The sequence below is a fragment of the Sorex fumeus genome, unplaced genomic scaffold (assembly GCF_029834395.1).
Source record: "Sorex fumeus unplaced genomic scaffold, SorFum_2.1 ptg000033l, whole genome shotgun sequence".
NCBI lineage: Eukaryota > Metazoa > Chordata > Mammalia > Eulipotyphla > Soricidae > Sorex > Sorex fumeus.
The window spans coordinates 30,998,877-31,024,703 of NW_026606090.1; the positions used below are offsets into that span (position 1 = coordinate 30,998,877).

At 47.2% G+C, this 25,827-nt stretch overlaps 1 protein-coding gene across 2 annotated transcripts in view; it reads left to right on the forward strand.

Annotated features, from left to right (window-relative positions):
- Positions 1-4,450: 4,450 nt before the first annotated feature.
- The window catches only part of LRRC1 (leucine rich repeat containing 1), a 145,365-nt gene continuing 123,988 nt past the window's right edge, over positions 4,451-25,827 (forward strand). For both annotated transcript variants that reach the window (XM_056116767.1, XM_056116768.1), the window contains exon 1: positions 4,451-4,682. In XM_056116767.1, the coding sequence (XP_055972742.1) occupies positions 4,524-4,682 (159 nt within the window). In that variant the 5' untranslated portion in view covers positions 4,451-4,523. The remainder of the gene's footprint in view (positions 4,683-25,827) is intronic.

The following is a 25,827-nucleotide window of genomic DNA, read 5'->3' on the forward strand; positions in this document are numbered from 1 at the left end:
CTATATGCAGTTATAGGGATCCAACTGAGTTGGCCATATGCAACGAAGTGCCCTCTCTGCTGTACTTTCTCTCTCTCTCTCTCTCTCTCTCTCTCTCTCTCTCTCTCTCTCTCTCACTTATTTTCAACTAAGGGAGGAATGTCAGGACGATCAGGGTTCACAAGTTTAGAAGAAACTTTCAAATCATTCTTCAATATTTTGATTTCACATTCTTCAATGTGAAACACATTCTTTTTTTTGTAATTAAAAAAAATTTTTTTTTTATTAGTGAAACACCCTGAGGTACAGTTGTAGATTTACAATTTTTTGTGCTTGGGTTTGATTATACAATGATCAGATACCCATCCCTCCACCAGTGCCCATTTTCCACCACCATGGATAATATCCCCCCCACCCCCATCCCCCCATCCCCCATCCCCCTCCCCCCTGCCTCTGTGTTAGGGCAATCCCCTGTGTCTCTCTCTCCTTTTGGGTGTTGTGGTCTGCAAAAGAGGCATTGAGTGGCAAACATGATGAAACACATTCTTTCCATGTGTTTTCACCAACTTACACTCCTCCCAGAAATGCATGTATCACAGTTATTCCATGTTTTCAGCTACACTTGGGATTGTCAGTTATTCTATTTTTGTTTTGTTTTGTTTTGGGGCCACACCTGGTGATGTTCAGGGATCACTCCTTTCAGAGCTCAGGGGACCAAATGGAATTCTTGGGATGAAGCCAGGTTGGCTGTGTGCAAAGGAAGTGCCTTACCCACTGTACTATCTCTCTGTTCCTAGTCCTTCTACTTTGTCTTCCAATGTAGTGTCTCAGTGTAAAAATCACATGCTCAAAGTTTGAAATTAACTTGTCTGGTACTTTGTATCATTAGTTACCTTTTACTATGTAACAAATTACCCCAAATGTTAGCAGCTTGAAATAACAAGCATTTATTGTTTTCCTTAGTTTCTGATGGTTGAAAAGCAGGAGCAGCTTAGCTCATTGGTCTGAGTCTGTCACCAGGTCACTGGTCAGCATTTCCCTGCTGTAGCTAGTTGATGGCTTGACTGTGGCTGGGGCACTGGTTTCCAGGATGCTTCCTGTTCCTTGTTATTTATTGAGAGAGGTTTGACAACAGCAAGGCTCTTATCAGCTGTCCCAGTTCCATTTGCCATGAGGACCTTTTCATGGAGCTGTTCAACTTGGCAGCTGGTTTCTACAGAGCGATCTGAGAGAAAAAGATAGAAAGTGTTTACAGAGCCTATGAAAGTAGGGAGGTTGGGAGTCATCCTGAAAGCTGGTTGACAGACTTGTAGGAGGAACATTTCTTGGTTGAACTGGTATTTGCTTGACACACTTAAGAATTTTATATACATTATCTTATTTATTTTTGGTTTTTGAGTTATACCAGCAATGCTCAGGGCTTACTCCTGGCTTTCTGTCCAGGGATCAGGGCTTACTCCTGGCTTTCTGTTCAGGGATCAATCCGGGCAGACTCGGGGGACCATGTGGGGTGATGGGGATGAAACCTGCATTGGCAGTGTGAAAGACAAATGCCTTACCCACTGTACTTCTGCTCTGGCCCTGTACATCATCTTAACTAACCTTAATAACACCCGATGCACACAGTCCTCATATGACAAAACTGGGGTTAGAAAAGTTAAGTTGGATGGAAAAGATCACATAAGGGTATAACACACGTCTAGTATGTTTGAAGCTCTTGATTCAATTCCCAGCTCCACCAGGAGTAGAGCACATCAGACCTGATTGAGCATGGCTGAAAGTGGCTACAGAAGTGCTAAGTAACCAGGACAGCCCCAATTTAAAATAATAAAATGAAAGCTAAATTGATTGTTCAATTCTGCAAAACTATTTGGCGAAGAGCCAGAGTGTCAAATTGACCCTCTTTAGGCTCCAAAGACTGTGAAAAATGCTTCTATATGAAACAACTGATACCATTTCCATGAACAATTAATTTAGTCTTTGAAATTTTCAAATTTTCTTTGATTTAAGTTGAACTCATTAGGGAAACAAACTTGAAGTTTTAGGAGCGTGGAAACTGAGTAGTTAGAACTGAGACGCCAAGACTCTTCAGGATGACAAGTAGGTTCCCCTATTTTCCGTTGATATGGTACTTCCCTCACCCCCCTTACCTAGCTTATGTTTAAGATCCTTGGCAGATCTTTGGAAGCTAGGAAAGCCAAGAATTCAGACATTGACTTTCCATATAATGAACTCAACACAAGGTTGCTGATCATATATTGTGTGTATGGCAGAGCTAGTTGTAGGCATCTATAAAGACAATACCTGCTATTCAAGAGGTACTTGGACACACTTTCCTTGGGATTAAGATGATGGAAAAATAATCCTAATGCAGAACTATCAGCACCCTGGGGAGGTGGACAAAGAGAATGCTGATTGAGGCATGAGAATTAAAATAAAAAACAACAATCATACACTTAAAGCACATTTAGTGTTTATCAAAATAACTTAGTGAGACAGTCTCTGGAAGTTAATAGAAGATGAAGAAGAGGGTAGCTAGGCCTTTACAGATGTTAAAGGTTGGAAAACTTGAAAACGAAATTATTGCCCTTCCAGATGAGTTAGGAATCATAGTCTTCCACTAGGGGCAGCACAAAATAAGTTTCTGGAATGCAAGATTTGAATCAGGGAGCAGGATTAAGGAGCAAGGTCCAGGTAGTCTTCCCCAAGAATGTGGACATCAAACCAAGACAAACAAAAGAGAGAGGAATGGACAAGGCAATGGAATTTAGGAAGGACGCTTTAAGTGCTATATGGAGATACTGCTGCTGGGACAAAGGTCAGGCACAAGATAGGCAATGGGATTCATTCTCATTGCTTGGGAAGAAAAAAGCTCTTCTGCTAAGATTTTTGGCAGTTACTGGTGGTGGGTGGATGTGGCTTGGGGATTGGGGGATTGAACTGAGGAGTTTTGTCCAAGCACGTGAGACCACTTGAACTATCTTCTCAGTCCCCTCTCGGTAACATCTGAAAGGATCCATGCTTCTCAGTCACCCCGGGAAAACCAATTCCTGTAGTTAGAACTGAACGGAGACTGCAACCACAGATACCTTGGGCCAGTCGGACTCAATTTGCCTTGATCTCTGAGCATGCTCTGGGTTTTGGCTTCTGCAGAAACGTGGATGGATCCGTGGCAGCAAATTTTAATTTCACCCACTGCAGAAGACGGGGGAGGGGATGGAGAGGAGAACAAGGCCGGTGCCACGGCAGGTTTCAAACGGAATCTTGTACTTTGAGGACACTTTCAGGAGAAGACGTGAGGACTGGGGTGGCAGCGGGAGAAGTGGGGAGCTGGAAGGGGGGGGGTCTGAGTAACTTGGCAAAAATGGTATCAGTGTGATTGGTTCTAATTGGCTTGGCTTTGGTAGGCAAACATTTATCAAGAAGTTAGTGCAGGAGCCAGTTTAGTTATTTGAAGGGGTATGCTAAGTGAGACGAGAAAGAGGAGTGTGTGTGTGGTGTGTGTGTGTGTGTGTGTGTGTGTGTGTGTGTGTGTGTGTGTAGTTCAGGTTCTGGCCCTAGTGCCCCGGTCTGAATCAGGAGGGGGGCAAAGGGACAGTGGCGATCACGCCTTAATCCAGGGGTCCTCCCCGGCTATTTCTTCTGGGCTGAAGTCTACCCTGTGCGTCCAAGACTGGGGGCCGGAGGGAGGAACGCCGGACCCCGGCGAAGGATGCTGAGCAGGCGGGCGGGCAGCCCACGGGATCGGCCGCGGCCCCCGGCTCCTCCCGCTCGCCGGCCCAGACCGCGGCGGGGTGCCAACAGCTGGCCGCTGCCCCGGGCTCGGAAACTTTCCTGTGCCAGCTAGCTTTCTGCTCGCGGACTCCCGAGGGGAGTGCCAGCACGCCCGCGGGCCGGACCCCCGCCGGCCCGGAGCCCCCTGCGTTGGGGGCGGGGTCCTCCCGACCGCCGCGGACGCTCCGCAGGTAGCAGCCCCGGGGCGCGCCCCCGGCGGCCGCGGGCACCCCGCGCGCGCGCGCCTGGCAGCGGCGGGCGCGGGAGCGGCTCCGCCCGCCCGGTTCCCGGAGGCTGGGCCCGGGGCGCGCTAGGTGAGCTCGGGGGCGGTCCGACCTGACCCCGGAAGAGAAAGTCGTTTTGGGGAAGGGGAGCGCGGAGAGGCGCGCGGGCCGAGTGGGCGCGCACCACGCGGGACTCGCCCGGGCGCCGGCGCCCCGACTGCCCGAGTCCCCCGCGCGCCGCGCCGCGCCCCGGGCCGCGGGGGGACGCGGCGGCCTCCGCCCCCCGCCGCCCGCCGCCCGCCCGCCGGCCGCTCCGGTGCTGGGCGGCTCCAGGTCGCCGGGAAAACCCGGAGCATCCCCCGGCCGGGCGCCGCCCTCGGCGCGCACCCGCGGCCGCGCATGCCCAGTGCGCGGGGCCGCAGTCGGAAGCGGGCGCGGGCGGCGGGGGGCGCGGGACGCGGCGGGCACGGACGCGGCGGCGGCGGCGGCGGCGGCTCCCGCCCGAGTTCCCGGGCCGGCGCGGGTGGCGGAGCGCGCGCGGCGGCGATGTTCCACTGCATGCCCCTGTGGCGGTGCAACCGTCATGTGGAGACCATCGACAAGCGCCACTGCTCGCTCGTGTACGTCCCCGACGACGTCTACCGCTACGCGCGCAGCCTGGAGGAGCTGCTGCTGGACGCCAACCAGCTGCGGGAGCTGCCCGAGGTGCGTGTCCGCGGGGCCCCGGGGACCCTCCAGCGCGCCTTCACCTGCCGCTTCCGACACTCCCGCCCGGCCCGGCCCGGGAAGTTCGCTGGCACGGTCGTGCGGGGCCACTCGGGCTTTGGGGGGTGCTTTTCCCCCCCCCCCCCCCCAAGTCCTCTCCGGAGCTGGGTGCGCTTGGGGCGGGGAAGTCGCGTGGGTGCGCGCCTGGCGCCGGTGCCCCCGGGCAGGCAGGTGGGAGACCAGGTGGCGGGGAGCGTGCCCGGCTGGACGGGACTGGACGGGACGGGACGGGACGGGACGGGACGGGACGGGACGGGACGGGACGGGACTGGACGTGGCGCGCGCTGCCCCGCCCGGGCCCGCCTGCCAGCCCCGCAGCTCGGGTCGCGGGAGCGGCGGCGGCGGCGCGCTCGCGGGCGCCTATCTGGGCATCTGGGCAGGAATGCGCTCCGGGCCTTATCGCGCGGGCCGAGCCTCGGGAGCGCTGGAAGCTGGCCCGCCGGGGCGTGGGCGGGGAGGGCGGGAGCCGAGCTCGGCCCGCCCGCCCGCCGGGGAGCAGTGGGCAGGTGGCCCCAGTGCCCCCCGCTCGCGGCCGGCCGGCCTGCTCGGACCTGTTGCGTGCGGGGAGCGGCGGGCGGCGGCGCGGTACCCGGCCGGCTGTGCGGCCGCCTCTTCTCCCAGGGCACGTCCAGCCCCCCCACCCCTTGCAAGGGATGCTAGTTCCCCGAGCCGTTGATGTAAATCAAAATCAGTCCCTCCGCCGCGGCCTCACCTGTCAAGGACACATCCCGACTGTGCTGGAGTGGACGGGCCCGGGGCGGACTTGCCAAGGACACCTGCTGCTGATGGCGCTTGCGTGGGGCGGCGGGGGAGTGGGGTGTGCCCGGGACTGCGAACTTTTTTCACTTGCCAGCTTGCCTGGGAGAACTTGGCTCGGGTGACTTGCAAGGAGGTAGGAGGGCAAGGCCGGATGATGTACTGCACAGGTTGGGAGAGGCGGAGGACTCGTGAATGTGAGCGATTTCGAACTGAGCTCAGGATCCCGAACTTCTTGGTCGTCCTTCAGCTCACCCCAAAGCCACAGCGTCGTCAGAGAAACCCTTTCCAGGCAATGTTCTTTCGGGTTTGGGATGACCTGATCCGTTCTCCCGCTCCGACCATTTATCTTTTAAAATGCAGAACTGTATTTGATAAACGTATTTTTCTCCACCTTTCGGGTGGCCGTGTTCGTCTTTGGTGAGCTTTCAGTGGTGATGCGCAGCTGATTGGGTGGTTTTGCTCTAGGTAATCACCGAGGTTGTCCTTGTTGGGATACGACAATGCCTTAATGCAGAAAAACCCTCCAGTTCTATCCAGTTATTATTTTCAGTTGTTTTCAAACACATGTGTTTGTCTGGCCTTCACCTTCTGTAAAAATGTCTTGGAAAGTCGTATGTTTCTTAGGCTTTTTGCCGGTGCCGACTACATAGAGTATGTTATTTGATACTTGTCAGGGGCTTTGAAAGGAAGTTATTAAAGATCGAGTAAAAAGACATTTCAGGGAGAAGCTGTTCAGTGCTCTCTCTGCTGTTTTCCCTTTGTTTTGCAGACTCAGAAGGTTTCCTTGGACTGCTTTGGCTTTTCACTGCCTTCTGCCTTCTGCGGATTTTCTTGTAATGTTGGGGAATTCAACTTGGTATGGGAAATTATGGGCTTTGGAAGTGGCAGGTATTTCTGCTGATCCTAAATGGAAACTTCTCGGAAACTCAAAACACAGCTGATCGCACTCTGTGAATACAGTAAATAAGCTTTTCAAAAGCTGGATGAGGTCTTGGGAGTGAATGTTGTTCTCAGAGTTCTGAAATTAGTTGTCTAGTTTTGAGGTTGTGTAAAGATCTGTATTGCCCCGGCTCACTGTGTCTCTGCCTGTGTGCAAACCAGCACAGACGACTGTCTTGAAAACATGTCTTTCACTCACCTAGTCTTTCCTTGTGCCACCTCCGACATCTGTATAACTCATTTGCTCTGTTCACCCTTGTCCTTGCCACCTCCTCCCTGCCCTGTCTCCTCCCTGCCCCACAATAGTGGTCTCTCTCTCTCTCTCTCTCTCTCTCTCTCTTGACAAGCTGCCCAGCTTCTTGTGGTAGTGGGCATACTTGGCTGCAGATTCTTCTCTCTACAGTGTGGAAGCAAAGGATGCCCCCCAAATAAAATTTCCCAAAGGAGAAGCTTGCACTGTCTCTTCCTCCGGCAAAGATATCTCCCACTCCCTCCCAATCCTGGGAGTCAGCATCATGCAAAGTATCACTTACTTTGAAATATCTGTGACTTCCCTCTTTGTTCCAGCCCTGCATTTGACAAATTGAGAGTTTTCAGAAACTGGAGACTTTCCCAGTTGGTTACAGGTAGAATTCCAGATTTCTGCCTCTGTTCAACTGTTCTTCTACAGCTTAGACAGTAGCCAGAATCCGACCTTTACAGCTTTTCACACCTCTTAAATCTTCGGTTAGTTAGCCCCCTCCTATCTTACTCATTTCTTTAAAACTGACCTCAACTACACATTTATTGAGCCTCTATTTTTTGCTGGTTGCTGGGCATTTAGAGCATGAGGTTATGGTTCTTTAACATGGGAGAGACCACTGTTTTTGCTACAGATGTGGTTGTATCAAAACCAAAGCATTGATTGGCAGGAGCAGGCACCACCGTGATCATCTCTCGCATCAGTGGAAAATATAATGGTTATTTGTTAACCAAACCTGTACCACCAGCCTCAGCAGTGGTTCCTTCTGGGGAGATCCTCCCAGGGATGGCTTCCAGCAGTGACCTCGGGTCTGGTCCAGGTTTGATAGTAGATCCACTGATCCTTTCCCAACCTGCATATTTGAGTTGGAGGTGACATCAGAAGCTGAGATCCATCTGTGTGAGGGAACTCATTTTGTCTTTCCCTTTAAGGTCACGGGCACCCCTCTGTCTTCTCAATGGCGTTGACATCATCTTCTCTCATTGTGCCACTCACTCTCAAATGCCTTCGCGTGCATGTTGTTTTTTTTTCTGTGATCTCTCACCAGTCCAGTGCCCTGTCTAGTGGGTAATGCATATTTTTTGAATGAGTGCCATCAAACCCTGTTACCTTAACAACTTGGCACTGTATTTTCTCACCTTCTGCTGTACTATCTATCTCTCTGGCCTCAACTAATAGGGAATTTTAAAACAAAAATTTCACAAGTTTTGTGCCCTTGTATGGGGCCATGCCCCACAGTTTAAGGAGCTAGGCTCTGGATGGCCTTATGTATGAGTAGTGCCATTAGGTGATAGTGCCCCAGATTTGACCAGTCACTCATTTGTTTAACTTCCACAGGGGCAAGTTGAGACATGGAACTACTCCAGAAATCATGTCAGATGACTGGAGTTGCATGAACAAAGATTTCGTGGCAGCTAGTTTGAGAAGAGTGATGGATAGTTGAAGGGGTCACAGAACCCATGGTTGTATAGGCACATCGAATTACAAGAAACCTGTTCCATGGTAGTGTTGGATTTAATATGCTGTGAGAAGCCATTTGATGACTATAAAATTGCGCCACCATCCTCTGTCATATTAAATTAACATTGAGTTCTCTTTTATTGGTTTTCCTCCGACTTTCAGATAGTTTTACCTTAAGGTTTAATAAGAACAAAGGCATAGTAGAGAGACCTAGTTTTCTGCTTGGACACTTAAATAATATTATAATAAAAATAAGGGGAGGTAAAGCCTCAGAAGGAGGACAAGAGGGGCCTTTTTTTTTGTCATGGTGATTCATACATTTCTCAGGTCTGGGAAATAGTTCTCATTTTCAGATATCCTGTTATTACATAGTTTAGTCCTTAATTGTTTTCTAATTGTTGCATGTGTTGGTCCAGCTCCCTCTTTTCTTTTTCCTCTTGTCTCTTTCTTAATCCTCCCCCTGCACATTACAGATGAGGAAACAGATGGAGAGAAGTTGTAATTTGGTCCAGGTTAGACTCTTTGATTTAGAAACATTAAGTATCTGCTACTTGTTAATAATAATTATAATAGTTACCTCTGACTGAGATTCTGCTGAGCTCCAAACATTGTATTAAATCTCTATATAAATTAACTTCTTAAACTGAATAACTGATTTGTGGTGGTGGTGGGGAGGGGGAACCCCCCAAGGAGTGAGGGGGCGAGGGGCAACTTCTGGGAGTACTTAGAGGATTCAATGGTAGAATAGGAGATGGGATGCTGGTGTCCTCCAGGGCAATACCTGGAGGTACTTAGAGCTGGGGTGGGGAATGGGGGTTTATGCCCCTAACTCCTGATGTATTTCCCAGAGTAACCTATTATAGCCATTGCCATTTGGAAGTGCAAAGCTGAGGCTTAAGAAACTGAATCTTAAGAAAGTTATTTAAGTGGCTTATGAGAAACTTGGCCAAGGCCTTTCTGGATGAAGCATTTGACTCTAGCCCCATCTGTCTGCTGGGGAGCCCACCTGGATGTGCTGGTGTTTGCCAGTGTTACACTCAGGAGTTGGACTCTGCACAAGACCTGGACCACCGAATCAGAAGTTTATTGTCTGAGTGCAAGGCTTTAGAGGTGCTGACAACTGACCTGGAAGAAGGGCAAAAGCGTGTCAGTGTGGCGAGAAATCACGTCTTCTAACTAGCCTGCTGGAATGAGAGAGGCCTGAGATGCAGGGATTGGAGAAGGCCACGGGGCAGGTCCTAGAAGGACCTTGTGATTTTGTAAATGTGTTCTATAGACAGAAGTGGCACAAAGACTGTAAGAAGAGGTGCAGTACAGTTAGATTTTTGGTTGAGGAGGAGGAGGAGGATTCCAGAACAGTAGAGAGGAAAACCAGTCAGGAACCTATTGTGGGTCAAGCCAGAGGAAACAGAGAAATCTTCCTGGGGATGAACGGGGAAATAGCTCCTTTGAAACGCCATTGCTTCCTGCTCTCAGGCCCAGTGCTCTTTCTGCCATGCCCCTCTCATGTGCTGACCAGTGAAGGCATTTTTAAATACTAGTGGGCACCAGGTATCAAGGACTTAACTTTGATACCTGGTTATTTTCTTTGATTGAGGGACATATTTGTAGTAAACCTGTAAATTGCTGAGGCATGGCAAGCTTTGTGTGGAGGCATTGACTGGGGGCAAAAATGGACTGCCAGCTGTTTTGTGAATGGGAAGAATTTTGTATGTGGGGTCTTCGAGTTTATAGAAATGTACTCTCAGTGACACTGACAAGCCTGAGACTTCAGATGTTGAGTGCTATGTTGTGTAATCTGCCCGACCCTCTGTCTCCGCATCCTCTGCTGATGCTTTAAGAGATTAGTTTGTACAGCTTTATTCGAGGGTAAATTTGTTGCTGGCATGTCTTACATTAAAATAGCTGAAGTCTTTGTGAGAAAGTAAAAGTATTCACTTATAAGATTCTTCTAGAGTTGACAGAGTTGAGTCATGCATTAAAGATAGTAAAATCACAAAAGGAACCTGCATCTGCAGTTTCTCCTCTCACCTTCTAGAGTCTTCCTCCCAGAAGGGACAGGGCATTGGAGCCCATTCTTGTAGCCTTTTAGTACATTCCCTATATGCCAGAATTTGCAAGTTTTGTGCTGGGATAAGAAGATATTAGGGATTTCCATTAAAAAGATTCTTTCATAGACTTGAAATCTGGGGGTCCAGTTGCTGTTTATACATGATCAGGAATAGCTGTGAAAACATTTCTTAGTAATGAAGACAAAAATCCCAACCATGATCTCGCTGTGCTGGAACGGAGGTTGCGTATTTGGAGGTGAGGATCCAAGGGGCCTTCGCAGGCTCCTCTCTTCCCTCACAGAGTCTAAGGCAGAGTTTCTCAACCTTTCCCTTATGACCTTGTTCCTTTGCTGTGCCCACTCCTCCTCGTCCTACCGGTTTGTCCCCTAGTTTCATGCCGTGGCTTCCATTTCACGATTTCCACCTGTGGCCCCATTGCAGTATCCCGGGGGCTCATAAAGGCCCTGTGGCCCCTGGTTGAGAAACTGGTCTAAGTGCAAGTTTGCTTCTCTAGGTTTCTGTCCAGAGAACATCCCTGAACATGTTTGCTCTTTCCTTCATGAAGTTGTTATGAGGCATGATGAGATCATGGTCCAGATCTTAGAGAAGATGCATGGAAGAAACTTCTAGGTGTCCATTTACTTTCTTTTGGGTATTATTTAGTGAACAGCAATGGTAGTTTACCACTGTGGTGTTTCAAAAGAGTCAGTGAGGTGTGTGTGTGTGTGTGTGTGTGTGTGTGTGTGTGTGTGTTTATATTTATGTGAGAAGAGAGGGAGAGAGAGAGAGAGAGAGAATACATCAAACTCCTGGAAGTAAGACTGGAGTCTTAAACATTTTTTCCCTCTCATTATTTTGAAGTCTGTAACTTCTTATCTAGGCTGTAACTCCTAGATTCCAGAGAGTTTGACTCAGTTGGAAGAACTTCAGCATTTCTGTTTCCAAGAACTATAAGAATGAGTGCGTTTGTCACATGATGGGTGAAAGGCAGTGTCACACCTAAGTAAGCATGTTGCTGGCTGATTCCCGTGTGGTATGGCCAGATGGAGACCCTCTGTCTTCCTGACTGCTCAAGTCACCTTTCTTTTTTTAAAAAAAAAGTCACTAAAAATAAAAGCTTAATTTTTTGTAACTGTTCCTGCATTTTGTGTTCTGACTCTGCTTGTGCTTTCAACACTTTGACTTGGGCCTTCTGCTCCTCAGTTAAGAAAACATGCTTGAGCCTGTCACGGACACACTCAGTGTGCAGGTACCCTCCAGAAGCTCTTGGACATGTGTTCTTGGTCTAAATTTAAGAACTCTAGAGCTCATGGTGGAACTTCTAGAAATTGGCTTGGGCATGCACCATGGGCGGATTTTGGTGCCTTTCCAATATTTTTTGGCATAAAGTTAAGTCTGTTGCCATTGACAGACTTAGGAGAGGGTGGTATGTCAAATGCTGGGCTGTTTCTGAATGCTTCCCGTTTACCATCCTGGGAAAGGAAAAAGGAAACCTTTTCTTGCTCCTTGCCCATTTCTTGGGGAAGATTAGCAGGAAGCTGACTTGTCGGGGAATCGCTAGTATGGAGCAAGTTAGACAGCAGCAGTGAAGGCCAGAATGTGGCTTTTGAGCTTGCTGGGATGGGATGGGACTTGGAGTTCTGATGCCTGATTTGAAGTCAAAGATGCTGAGCTCAATGAGACTTGTGGCATAGGAATTTGGGATGTGCCTGACTTTGGATCATCTGCGGAGATAGACTTGGTTGGCTCTTTGATAATCTTATATTAGGAGTGTGTGATGAATGCTTAAAGAAATTTTAAGAATAAAACTAGTAATATTTTTCTTGATTCCCTTGAAGTGATACCGGCTGTTAACAATACCAGAACTTATTGTTACATATTTTTTTCACATATTGTTGTGTATTACTAATGAAAGAGGATTTCTGCTCTATGAATTGCTGTTTGCTTATTTTTTTAAAACTATGTTCACTAGTATGAATGTATCTTGGACAATATCCATATCAGTATGTGGAGATGTATTTTAGCATTAATGCTGTAGTATCCTGTTATATTGGTTCTGCTAAGATGGCTTTATTTAGCTGTTCTCGTTGCTGGATGTTTAAATAGTTCCTGTTTTTTGGCAGTCATGCTTGATTAAATTCATGTTCTTTTGTATACACCTCTGCAGTTGTTTCTTTAAGCTGAACTACAAGAAGCGTCATCTCTGAATGAAAGGATATTCACTTTGTAAATTTTAATACATGTCACTGGGGTTGTAAAGGTATTTGAAAATTAGGGTTGGATGGAAGCCTACAGATGATAAAAATAAACTCACTTTACAGTGAGTAAAGGGAACAAAGGTCCAAAGAGCAAAGTGATTTGTAGGAAGAAAATGAAGGTGTTCAGTTCCTGTGATCGTTCTAGAAGGCTGGAAAATTAGGCCTATGGTCTGGGTCTGTTTCCACTGCTTCTGTATCCCTGTGACTTAACGGTAGTCCTGGAAAAGCCCTCAGGCCTTCTCCAGCAATCAGGTATTTGTCCCAGACCTCTGGAACTCTAAGTCTTTTCCCAGGTATTCTGTACTCTAGTGAGGGAGAGAGGTTTAGGGCCGTGGGATTCCTCATGTTGTTCATGCTGTCCAGATACTCCTCAGAGGCTGCTCTGGGGCTCAGGAGATGGCTTCTTGGCACATTTGGAAAGCAGGACCCTGACTTTCAGAGTGAGACCCTATTGGCTTGACCCAGTGAAGGTCGCTTCAGACAGGCTGGGAAGGTTGTGGTGCAGACACCTGTAGGCTGGTGATCTTTCTGGGGCAGGTCAGCAGGGTCCTTTGTGGAATGAGGGAGGTCAGGAAGCTTGATGAGGACATGCGTCATTCCCTTCTCCCCACCCTCTCCGCTCCACCCCAGGATTTCTTCTTTTACCTCCTTCAAACTCGTAAGTATTTGATTAGAGAGATCTTTCAGAAACACAAATGGGATGTGGTGTTTGCTGCAGTGGTTTATCAAACCTGCATAGTACAACCTGGAGTTGTTGACCTGTTTCCCATCCCCCCTCTCTGACCTGAAACTGGGGTTTCAGTAACAGTTAGCTGCCGTCAGGTGCCCATGTAACATTTCATGCTTCCCAGTCTTCATTTTTGTTATTCTGTCCGCTGAGTTACTATTTCTCTACATATTTGCCTCATTGGCTTACCGATCTTATCCCATGGATCTGACTGAGGAGATCAGACACCTCTGGGAAGGTGTCCCTTATCTCTTCGGTGGTCCGTATGGACATCAGTGTCATTACGTTCACCTCTTTGTAATTTCTATTCCCCAGCAAATAGAGTTCCTTAAAATGACAGGTTTTCTTTATACGCTTTCTGCCTAACAGGGTGAGTGACAGAGAACAGACATTTAATTCCCCTTTGAACGGCATCCTTGGCAAAGTTTCCCACTCTGTCTAGGAATGGAGTTAGCAAATGGATTTGAACCAGACTTGTTCAGAGAGCCTTCTCACTGGGCTCTCTGCAGTCTCTTACGTGTGAGGATAACATCATGGTGGAGTGGACGTATGCCTGGTCTTAGGTCGGCTCTGGCTTCTCGTCCGTGGAAGAAGCACTGTGGGTTTGCACTCAGAGCTCATCGTCTCCAGAATGTTGAACGGTCCTTATCTAAGCGATAAAGGGATGACAGTGTAAGTGATGTTCAAGGTTCTTGTGAGTTCTGACCTCCTTGCGTGATAGTTTTATGACTTAACTGCCACAGGGCTACCCATAGAAGTGCCACGCATTGGTTGTTCCCGGCTGCATGAGTTTGCCAAGTGAGGTTTAGTGGAAGGCTTAATCATTATCATCAAGACTTTGATAATATGGGGAGGCCGTTCCAAATACTTATCCTCTTGTGTTCAGGTGATGATTTCCAGAATCAATTAAGACAACCCATTCAGCAGATTTCTGGGGAGTTAAGACAGATGCACGTACTTATCTTTGAGCACTAAAATTTGCCCCCATGTCAATTGCATTTTTCCAGCTTTTAGAAACAAAGCCCAATGGGCAACTTGACTGGGATTTTATATCTGTTTATTAAGTGAACCCAAGCAGTTTAGAGGTGATCGTTTGAAGCTTTACCTTGGGTTGAGTACCTGAGAGATTGTATTTTGCAAAACTTATTGTTGGAGGCTAATGATGAGAGTACTTTCGGTGGGAGCAGGGAGGTAATTCAAGTTAGGTCATGTGCTTAACATATGGAGGCCTTGAATTTGATCTCCAAATCTGCGAGATATTGGCCCCAGTGACCCTAAAAAAAGAGACCCTAAGAAAAAAAGTTCTATTTAAAAAAAAACAGAACATGAGTTAGTATCATGCTGGAGTGACTTTGCATAGAATGTTTTAGGCTGAAAGGCTACCACTCCTTAGTCTCCCGATTAGGTGGCTCTGATTTGGTGTTGGATTTGGGCTTCCCTGGCCATGGAGGGATGGGAACTGTTCAGGAATGCCCAGTCAGGAGAGGGGCATAGAGCTTTTCCTTTTCCTCTTTCTCCATTTACTTGGTGGTTGCTGCCTGTGCCCTGCTCTCTCTAAGGGGGCAGATAGCTTGCCTTGTCTGTAGGAAGCTTCCGTTCAAGGTAAGGGAGATAGCCAGAAAATGGCTAAGCAAATGAGAGTTTTACATCAAAGTGTGGAAGGAAATGAAACTGGGAAAAGCAGTTTGAGAATGACAAGTGGAGGTTTCTAGCTAGTGCTCTGAGGGCTTTTTGAGGAGGTGACATCTTCCTGATGTAATAAGGCAGCTGTGTGAAGTTTGCTATGACTGAAGATGAGTGAACTTGGCCGTGTTGTCGGCAGAGAAGATGCTAGTGCAAGAGGAACTGAGAGCATAATGGAGGGGGACAGGAAATCAAGGTGAGGATGATGGTGGAGCTCACATATGTCTGGCCTCAGAGGCTCTGCTTGATTGTTTGAAATATGGAGGATCATAAGCCCTAAAGACACCTGGCTTTAGAACAGTGGTCTTCATCTGCCTGTCTGTGGGTGTAGAAAGGTTGAAACCAATGGTTCTACCATCTTGGTTCTAGTTGCTGGTCCATGGACCTGCAGGACAGGCCCTAGTCTGCAGGCATAGAAAGGTTGAAGGAAGCTAATTTAGAAAGTTCACTTGGCCTCTGAATTAAGAGATTGGTCTGCAGAAGTGAAGAGTTTATGGGTGTGGATGAGAGACTAGGAAAGGAGAATTTTTATGGAAAGGTGCCAGTAAAGAGCTGATGGTGATAGGGCTTAAGGAGGTAGCGGTGAATAAAGAGATGTATCTTAGGGTAAAGCAAATAAGACCTGCTGTTGTCATTTGTTTTTTTCAATCGGCAGGATTACTGAGCTGTTTACTGGGGTAGGAACTAGTATGCACTTGAGTTTGCTATTTGTCTGAAATTTTTAATTGACCCAGAATTTAGTTGAGGAAGCCTGGGCAGTGATCATTATAACAAAAAGAGTAACCATTTTTTGAGCGGCATGTCTTTTTTTTTTTTTTTTGCTTCTTTTTGGGTCACACCCAGCGATGCTCAGGGGTTACTCCTGGTTCTGGACTCAGGAATTACTCCTGGCAGTGCTTGAGGGACCGTATGGGATGCTGGGGATTGAACCCAGGTCAGCCGCAAGCAAGGCAAATGCCCTACCCATTGTACTATTGCTCTGGCCCCTTGAGCAGCATGTCTTGAAATTATCTAAACACTTCCCATTCATGTATTATTATTAATTCTTTTTTTTGTTGTTTATTTTGTTTTTGTTTTTTGGACTACACAGGTGGAATAGAGGGACCACTCCTGGTACTGTGCTCAGGGAACTGTGTGATGTTGGGGATCAAATCTGTGTGCAAAGATATGCTGGCCCCAACACTTCCCATTTTTTGGTTTCTTTGATTTTAAGCCATACCTAGAAGTGCTCAAAACTGTTGGCTTTGTGCTTTGTGACCATTGGAATTGCTTGGGGGACAATATGAGGGCCTAGAAATTCTGATAAGGGCTAGCTATATGTTTTATCCCTGGTACTATCTCGTTGGTTCTATAATACTTTCCATTTAGCCTTCGTGACATCCATAGTGTAATTTGTCTCTGGTATCTTTATTTTACTATGAAGGACTTGAGAGCTTGGAAAGATGTGTTACCTTGCTAAGATCACTCACACCTAGTAAGTTGCAGACCTGTAGACCACACGTCTATAGTCTGATTTGAGAGCCAGAGCTCCTGGTCTCTGGGCCACCTATCTCAGGGTCAGACATAGGGAGACCATGTTGTCTGCACTGAGTTCTGTTCTGTGAAAGGGAAGGGAGGGACACCATGACATTGGAGTTATCTGAAATACCATTTTACCAACCAACCCACCAAATTTTAACGTGCTCATTGAAACCATCTTACAAAGAACATCAATGACACCCATGCTTTTGTGCTTAGTTTCTTACCTTCAGAAAGTAGCTTATAGCTGTTTCCCTGCTCCTGAAGTATAAGTATCTGCCCCATTTGGGAAAATGATGGGAGGCTTATTGAACATAAGGAGCACTGGCTTTATTGTTGCAGCATCTCCATTATAATTTCACTCATACTTATTCACTTTCTACTCTATTTGTCTGTGTTCCCAAAGTTATGGTATCAGGTGATTATCTTATGATGAGGCAGTGATTGGTATGATCAAGGTCAATATGATAAAGAGGTTCTGAAGTATTTTTTGGAGCCACACATATTTCAGTGGTGCTACAAATGGATGCTAATATGACCAGGCTAATAGAAAAATAGATGTTTTCTAACAGACAGAACTTACCTAATAGCATGTTACAGTTCTAAAACGGGAAGAAAAAGCGGAGGGAGGGGTGGGGGGTACTATGTGTGACCCACATCTCAGATAACTGTGTGATTCTGAGATACACAGTAGAGGCTAAGAACAAAGAGAGCCTGATTCAAGATTTTCAATCCTCCCATTTCTCACTCCTCCTCACTAGCTTATTGTTGAAGAAGATAATCTCTATAACATAGAGCAGAGGGATAAAGTTACTATGAGATGTAGTTTGTATAGTACTTGAGATTTATATATTGCAGAATATTGTTTTCCCAGCTAGGTCATTGGTTCAGATCAGGGACCGAAGGATGCAAGACTTACTTAGGCCCTGCAGTGCCAGGGGTTCCCGGGTCACCTGGGCGTGAAGGGGGCCTCAGGGCTGCACCCAACAATGCTTGGAGGACCATCTGGTGCTGGGAATGAAACCCACATCAGGCACTTTCCAAGCATGCACCCTAGCTTTCATACTTTGACCTATCCCTATAAGTCTGTTTCATTTCGGTTCTCAGGGTTAAGTCAAAGTCAGGGAATGTCTGTGATTCCCGTTCCCTGGTGCTGTCTCCCTGCAGAGGGCCCTGGCCTGGAGAATCAGGGGTGCCTTTGGAGCTTCTTGGCTGCACTTATGCCTGGCTCCTAGGAGGCATTTCCTGATCTCCCAGCTCTGGAAGGTTGAAGGAAGGTGGTTTTAGGGTGGTGTGATCGGCAGTCAGTGCGGGGGATCCTTGTGACTTGCTGGTCCTCTCTCTTCTGCAGCTCCTCAGTGGCATTCCCAAAGAAAGGAACAGACTGACTCACAGGACCTGCCCTTCCCCTGGCTTCCTCTCACATGGGGAGGCAGGGAGGCAAGGGACGGAAGTTGGGCTTGGGCAGGGGCATGGTGGGCGGCAGCAGAGAGGCAGTGCCGCGGCTGCTGCTGCGTGAGACCTCGCCTTCTCCCCAGCTGCCAGCAGCACATCTTTGGGCTCTGGTTTAATCCTATGCGTCTTTTCTTCTTTTTTTTTTCTCCCGTTTTTTGCCAAAAAGTGCCATCTTCTCCCCCCCAAAAAATCGCGAGCATATTTGTTTTCAAGTATTCTTTCGAAAGAGGGGCTTGTACATGTAAATATTTCCTATAGATCACAATCAGATTGACATTTTCTTTTTCTTTTTTTTGGGGGGGGGGCTTTTGGGCCAGCTGTGCCCAGGACTTACTCCTGGCTCTGTGCTCAGGGAAGACTCCTAGCTGGGTCTGCAGGACGATATATAGTGCCAGGTTTGGAACTCGTATGAGGTCAGCTCATCTAAGGCAAGCCTTATTCTCCTCTGCTCCCCCCCCCCCCCATCTCTCTATTCCCTTTACTTCTTTAAAATAAAAGAAACCGATGCCAGGGATTGAACCCAAAGCCTCACATGTGAGGTGTACCCTTTACCACTGAATCATGTCGTCAGCCCAAGTATACTTTTTTGATCTTGTTAGATCTCCGTGGTCCGTGGACTCATGTTTCACATACTCCTCTTGATCACCGTGCTCTGGTTCCCGTCCAGTGCAGGTGCCCTTCCTGGGTGAGGCCCCTGTCTCTTGCTTCCCCAAGGCTCCCTCTCTCAATCCCTTTCTCAAGATCAGGTCTCAGGGTCTTGTCTGTCGCCCTCAGTTTGCCATTTGAGGAGTTGCTGCCCCAGGCACTGGTGAACTTGCTGCCTGGCAGGAAATGCCAAGAAAAAGGCTGAGCCGTAAAGACCCAGTTCTCTTGGCACCTAACCCCCATTTTAGTGCCTTAGGATGGTTAGTGCGCTTTGAGCCCCCCATATCCTGCCAAGGCAGGATGGATGCAGTGGGGGTTTCTGTCTGCACCTTCCGGCTCCGCACCTTGTTCTGTGCAGTCCCCCCAGCAGGCCCTGTGCAGCAGGGACGCCTCGTAACCAGACGAGGAACCTGGCTTTAGTCGTGTTGCGTGAAGGATGGCTCTTCTCTCACTTGCCTCTTAGAAAGGTGTTGTTAGTGAGGAGTCAAATCAAACTGCCTGCACCGTGGGCGACCTGCCAGGGAGGGTGGAATGAGCCCGTTCCCACTGACTGGGCCAGTAGCCAGCCTGCCAGCCGGCCTCACTGCACATGCCATGAAGTTCACCAGGAGTGGCCTCTGGCTCTCCTTTTGATCCAACACAGGATGATTTTTTTTAAAATTTTATTTATTTATTTATTTTTTGCTTTTTGGGTCACACCCGGAGATGCTCAGGGGTTCCTCCTGGCTCATGCACTCAGGAATTACTCCTGGCGGTGCTCAGGGGACCATATGGGGTGCTGGGAATCGAACCCAGGTCGGCCGCATGCAAGGCAAGCGCCCTACCCACTGTGCTATTGCTCCAGTCCCAGGATGATGTTTTTAAAAAGTCTTCGTTTAACAGGTGAGAAAATCTGAGGCTAAATGCTGCCTGCAGTCCCTTGGGTAGGGGCAACCAGCTGGGCTGAGGTCAAGGTCTATCAGCTTCTCCAGGCAGATACTTTTCCATGCCATAGTTTAGTTTGGCAGACCCAGCCAGGTGGCAGCCTTGAGACCCCCTTGCAGCTCACATGCATCTGGTCCCTTTGCGTCCAAAGCCTAGAGGGTAGATACTGAGGTGAGTGACAGGCCTGTGTTTAAGCTGTCAGAATTTCTTTATTTATGTTTTTGCGTTTTGGGTCACACCAGCGATGCACAGGGGTTCCTCCTGGCTCTTGCACTCAGGAATTACTCCTGACCGTGCTCGGGGGACCATATGGGATACTGGGAATAGAACCCGGGTCAGCCGCGTGCAAGGCAAACGCCCTACCCGCTGTGCTCCAGCCCCAGGCTGTCAGAATTTAGTGCTGGCGTCAAACACTAGCAGATTATAAAGGGCCTATCTTTTGTTCTTTTCTTTTTATTTATTTATTTATTTATTTTTCGGGGGGGACCTAGGCCCAGTTGTGTTTAGAGGTCCATGTAGTGTCAGAGATCGACACTGGGGCTCGCCTAGGCTTGCTGTATGCTCTGTCACTCAGGCCATATCCGTCCCTCACCTGTAGGCCTGAGCGAGGGTGTTGGCAGCCAAGGGTTCTTGTGGGTGGATGGCAGGGGCCACCGCAGGGTAGTGTTGTTGGAGGCATGAAGTCTAAGGAGACGGTGTCAGTGGCATACGTTTGTGCCCTTGAATGCTGGGTTAAAGAGCTTGGCTTTGGTGAGGGGATGTCAGCCACACTGACCGGTATGGTCATTGTTGTCAGGCTTCCTAGTTGGTAGTCGTCCTCTGGAGTGCTCCCTTAGACAGTGAGAGATCGGGAGAGGTGCACTGGGGATGTTGGTTCCCCTTAGAGGAGAGCGGATGGCAGGTTGAGGGGCTGTGAGGCAACTGAGGATGCTGATGCTGTTTAGGGGGAGAAAGAAGGGAACCCCACAGGCAGTGGCTGATCTGCGTGCAGGGACTTGGGCATGGTGGCCCCCAAACACTGCAGCGGAAGGTGCGTGGAAGGGACCAACTGGGTGAGGTCAGTATTCCGGAGTGTGGGCTGGGAATGGCCATCCATGAACAGGTTGGGTGGAGGTTCTCAGCCCCACGGAAGTCCCAGACTGTGAGGCCTGATTCTTACCCTGCACCCCCAACCCCCTTCCCCCTCCCTCCCCCGGTATCCCCATCCCTGCCTCCCACATTGTGTAGGACATTTGGATGTCTGTGGAAGGGCACATGTGCCGCAGAATTTGAGGTCTAGCTGTGGACAGCCCTATAGTAGAAGGAACTTGTACAGGGCCTGATCAGCTAGGTGGACAGTGGGCCAGTCGCTCCTGCCTTGGGCCAGCTTCCTTCCTACCCCTTGCCATCCAGTCTCAAAGTCCTCGTTATGTGAAACCTCCTGATTTTTAGGTGTTGACATCATGCTCAAAAATTTCAAAAATTCCCGAGTACCAAACATATAGATTAGATTGGGCCGTGTGGGCTGCCCGTTTGCACCATCTGCTCTGCAAACACCTTGACAGTTCCTAAAACTGTGGCAGGAGGTGGAAATTGCATCCCAGAGTCTTGGCACTGCGTTATTTCCCGGGTCTTCTCATGCTGTTTCGAGCATGGAGGTGCGAGAGATTCAGAGCTAACTAGCTAATTAGTTTTTTCAGCAAGAGCTAATAGAAAATGATAGTAATCTGAACCCTTGGCTTAAGTGGACTGCAGATCATGACTTTTTTTTTTTTTTTGCTAGTTCCTTTTGAAACTGCCGCACTCTTCTTTTTCTCTCTGTAGGTTCTTTTCCTTATTTCCCCACCATTTATTTGGTTTTTGATTCATCCTTCCTCTTCGGCTTCTTCACAGCCTTTCCTCTTCCCCATATCATTTTTCTCAGTTCTTATTTCTGAATTTAAGTCTCTAGCTCCAGTTAATTTTCTTATAGGGTACCGCTTGAATTAATTAATGTAGATTAAAGGGTTTTAAAAATTATTTTGGTGAAAATGCATACTGTTTCCATATATATATATATTGTGTGTGTGTGTATGTGTATGTGTGTTTGGGGGGGTAGGGGAGGTGGCTTCCGAGCAGTGTTTGGGGTCTATCCCAGTGATGTTCAGTGAATCAGGGCAGGCTGAATGGGCTGAATGGTGTTTGGGGCCACTTGGACCACACCTGGTGGTGCTCCAAGGCTAATTTTGGTACTAGCTATCAAACTAGTACCTATGCAGGCACACCCCTCTGGCCCCCTGAGTTATCTCCCTGGCCTTTTTCATTTTTTCATAAGTATATATTTTCATTTTTTCCTGAGTATAATTTTTTTTTTATAAAGATGATTACAGAAACTGGGAAAATTGGCTCAGAAAGGCCAGTTACTTTCTCAGTAGATTCACTTTTTGACATAATACTCACATAAAGTTTAAAAATTATCCTGTAAGGCATGGTGGAGAAAGGCCATTTTGCTTCATAATTAAAAAACTCACAGTGAAACTTGCCAAGAGAGGCAAAAATGCCATTTTGGAAATAAATACAACCCATGCCAAAGTACTATAAAATGAAGTCAAGAAATCTTCAAAAACTAAAAACTATTTCCCCCTCTCTTAGTTTTTAAACTTAGTGAATTAACTTGTGAATTAATTGTGTTGTGACTACAGGTATTGAAACTTGGGCACTAGCACATCAAATGCATGGATTCCTTCCAAGTAATTAATTAATTGTGAGTTTTACTTAAAATTTTAACACACTGTCTGGACCCTGCATATTTATTTTGCCATCACTTGGTGTTTGAAAAACTGTGTCCCTTTGCTAAAGTACCTTGGATGTTTGAGACAGGCTAAGAATTCAGTCTAAAAAATAAGGTCATGGATCCATCTTGTAAATTGCATCGTCTCCCAACATAGCACGAAGCTCAGACACTGAGGCAGTGAGTCCTGGAGGCGAGTCCAGACAGTCAGTGCTTAGATCTGTGAGCAGCACGGCCTGCTTGGCGTCGTCACCGATTATTCCCTATTTCAGCATGATGTTGGAGACGTTTTCCCCCTTACACGATAGTTAAACTGTTCCACTTCCCAAGTCGTTTCAGTTAGATCCTCAGTTTATCTTTTGGAGGAAAGTGTACAATTTCAACTGGCCTTTGAAATGCTAGAATAGACTTTGAGACCTGCATCCCTGTCTTTCTGGCCCTCGAGCTCAGGAAACTCAGAACGAGTGACATGTGGGTGCCCTGAGTGATGTTCAACACTGATGTGAACGTGGTTGAGTGCTGGCATGCTTATGGAGCAGCGCACACACAATTCAGGCGCTGGTATACATGTGAAAGAATGAACAACGTGGGGTGTTTCAGAGTATGGTATCTGGGCTCCACCTGTGGGGACCGTTATTTATCAGGTGGGGTCAGGGGTGGTGCGTGGGACTGCATCCATCTACAGCTTTAGCAAGGGTCCCTGGTCAGTAGTGCTGGCGATTCCCTGGGTCCACTTCGACAAGCACTGGATATAGTGGGCTTAGTGGTTGCGTGAACTTCGATTTTTGTCTTGCTTCTGTCCACCACCGCTCCAGTCCCCAGGTTCCACGATCTTGCAAAGTTGCTCAGCACCTCAGAGCCTCTGTTTTCTCATCCTGAATGTGGTGATAGCATCAGGGGAGGGCTGGTGCAGGACGGTATGTGGCTCCACTCTCTGGTGTAGATGCATTTTATTATCTACTATTGGAAAGAAACTTTGGTTTCCCTGTCAAGATCCTGTCTTAGGTGGGGCACCTGGATGATTGGTTCTCATTTCTTCTAGCTAATACCATGTGGCTTGTTCCAGTTCATGAGAGTCTACCACGGTTGACTTAAGTGGCTGTGACTTCCTCAGCCCCCAATCTTTTTTTTTAAATTAAATTAAATTTTTTTATTATTAAAAATTTTTTTTTATTAATGAAACACCATGAAGTACAGTTATAGACTTACAAATTTTTGTGCTTGGGTTTCAGTTATACAGTGATCAAGTACCCATCCCTCCACCAGCGCCCATCCTCCACCACCACGGGTCCCAGCATCCCTCCCACCCCCCCCCCCCCCCCCATCCCACCCTGCCTCTGTGGCAGGGCATTCCCCCTTGTTCTCTCTCTCTTCTTTTGGGTATTGTGTTTTGCAAGAGAGGCATTGAGTGGCAATCATGTTTGGTCTATAGTCTACTTTCAGCATGCTTCTCCCACCCTGGGAGGATCCTCACAACACCCTTTATTTGGTGTTCTCTTCTCTATCGGAGCTTCCTTTTCCCCTAGCACGTGTGGCTGGCCTCCAAGTCATGGAGCAAAATTCCTGGTACTAATCTCAGCCACTCCTGGGTGTTAGTCTCCCATTTTGTTGCTTTATGTTCCCCAGATGAATGCAATCTTTCTGTGTCTATCCCACTCTTTCTGACTCATTTTGCTTAACATGATACTTTCCATGTAGTACCACTTGTATGTAAATTTCATGACTTAATCTTTTCTAACAGCTACATAGTACTCCATTGTGTAGATGTACTAAGGTTTCTTTAATCAGTCATCTGTCCTAGTGCAGTTTTTTTTTTTTTTCAGATTCTGGCTATTGATTGTAAAGAGTCCTGCAATGAACAAACAATTGCAGATGTCACTTCGACTGTATTTTTTTGCCTCTCTGGGATATATTCCCAGGAGTGGTATTGCTGGGTCAAATGGGAGATCGAATTCTAATTTTTTGGGAATCGTCCATACTGTTTTCCAAAAGGGTTGGACCAGTCGTCAGCCCCCAGTCTTACTGATGGATGTCTCTGTGTCTCGTGTGTGTGTGTGTGTGTGTGTGTGTGTGTGTGTGTGTATAGACAAGCATGTTCATATGCACCCTGGAACTGTATCTGAGGACTGCCTCTCATTGGGTTTTCTCTCAGTTCACTGCGTGATGATAGTGTTAACAAGGCCCAGGGATTCTGCAGTCTGTGAGCTGGTCTCTACTTTGTTTTGTGCCTCCAGGAAAATTGGGACATTCCTTTTTTTTTTTCCTTTTTGCAATGGACAGACCCGGGTGAAGTTCTCCTTCCTGCTGTGTCCACAAACACACCTAGTCAGGGTTCACTTGTGTACAGACAGTTGTGCCTGTGAAACTTCTTGTTTGGATCGGTGTGCTTTATCTTCTGGAGGACTGACAGGCCAGTTTTTACAGAGTGTTTTATTTTTATTTTTAATGCAAGCACTGAGAAATAAGGCCTTGATTTTGGCCCACGTTGCTGTGAAAACAAAACGCTTCCTGTATCCAGGATATAAGCAGGTTTAACAAGTACCCAAGCATTAGCTGCTGTTGGTTTTCATCTTCCCTTTGTAACTTTCGAAGTGGAGTAACTCCGCATTCTTTTCCTGCTAATCATCTAAAATTTTAATTGAAAGTTTTGCTTTTATAATGTGTGCTCTTTTGTCAAATGCTTGGAGGTAGGTCTGATGTAATTCAAGTTTCTGAAGCGGTTTTTAGGTGAAAGACTTTAATCTTCAATGCTTTTGACACTGGGTTATTTCTTAGATATCTTTAGCATATGAATCGTGGTGAGCGTGGTACCAAAGGGCTCTTGTATTTTCTCGTTTGGTATGTTTCCCCATTCTTGACCTCATTATATTTGGAATAATTGAGGGTTGGGCTAAAAGAGACATCGCGTCTGTGTATTTTCGTTAGATAGTAGTAATTCTGTATTTATACTTGACAGAATATATACATATGCTCATTGACTTGATTCCCTTGTCATATCTTTCACCAGGATCTTAAATTTTATGGATACAACAACAATAACCACACACACACAGAAAGACAAAACACAGGGAAAGAGAAATCACAGGGCTGGAAAAGCAAAGTGCCTGGAGTCCCTACAACGCCTTTCTGTGTTCGTTCTGAGTTATCAAAATCTAAAAAGAACCAGACTTGTCGTCTTTGCTTTTAAATACGGCTTTATTGCAATAAGATATTCAAATTGTGCATTCAAACTCCTTTGTAAGGGTTTAACATGTGTTCTAGGACACTTTTTGTAAATTGAATACTTTGCTTGCCAGTAACTTCATGAAGAATAACAGACACCACCAAGCACTCGTCTTTCTGATTCCTCCTCGGTTAGTTGTGAATGCTCTTACACAGTGTTTCAGTTGACTCTTCCTGATGCATGCCAATAAGAGCTACATATAGTAATGTGGTTAAGAATCATTAAGAAACAACTAAAACAGTGAACCTTTTTGTAAGCAGCGCCATGGTCAACAAAGAGCGCTGCCCTCCTCTCGAAGGCCTGCTCCCCTCAGTACCACTTCTGCAGCTACCAGCTGTACCTCCAGCTCCATAGATGCATGTAATGAAGCCTACTTTTATTTATATTAATGGATAGCAAGCAACTCTTTTATTGTTTGTTCTTGTTTTGGGAGACCATACACCTCTGTGCCC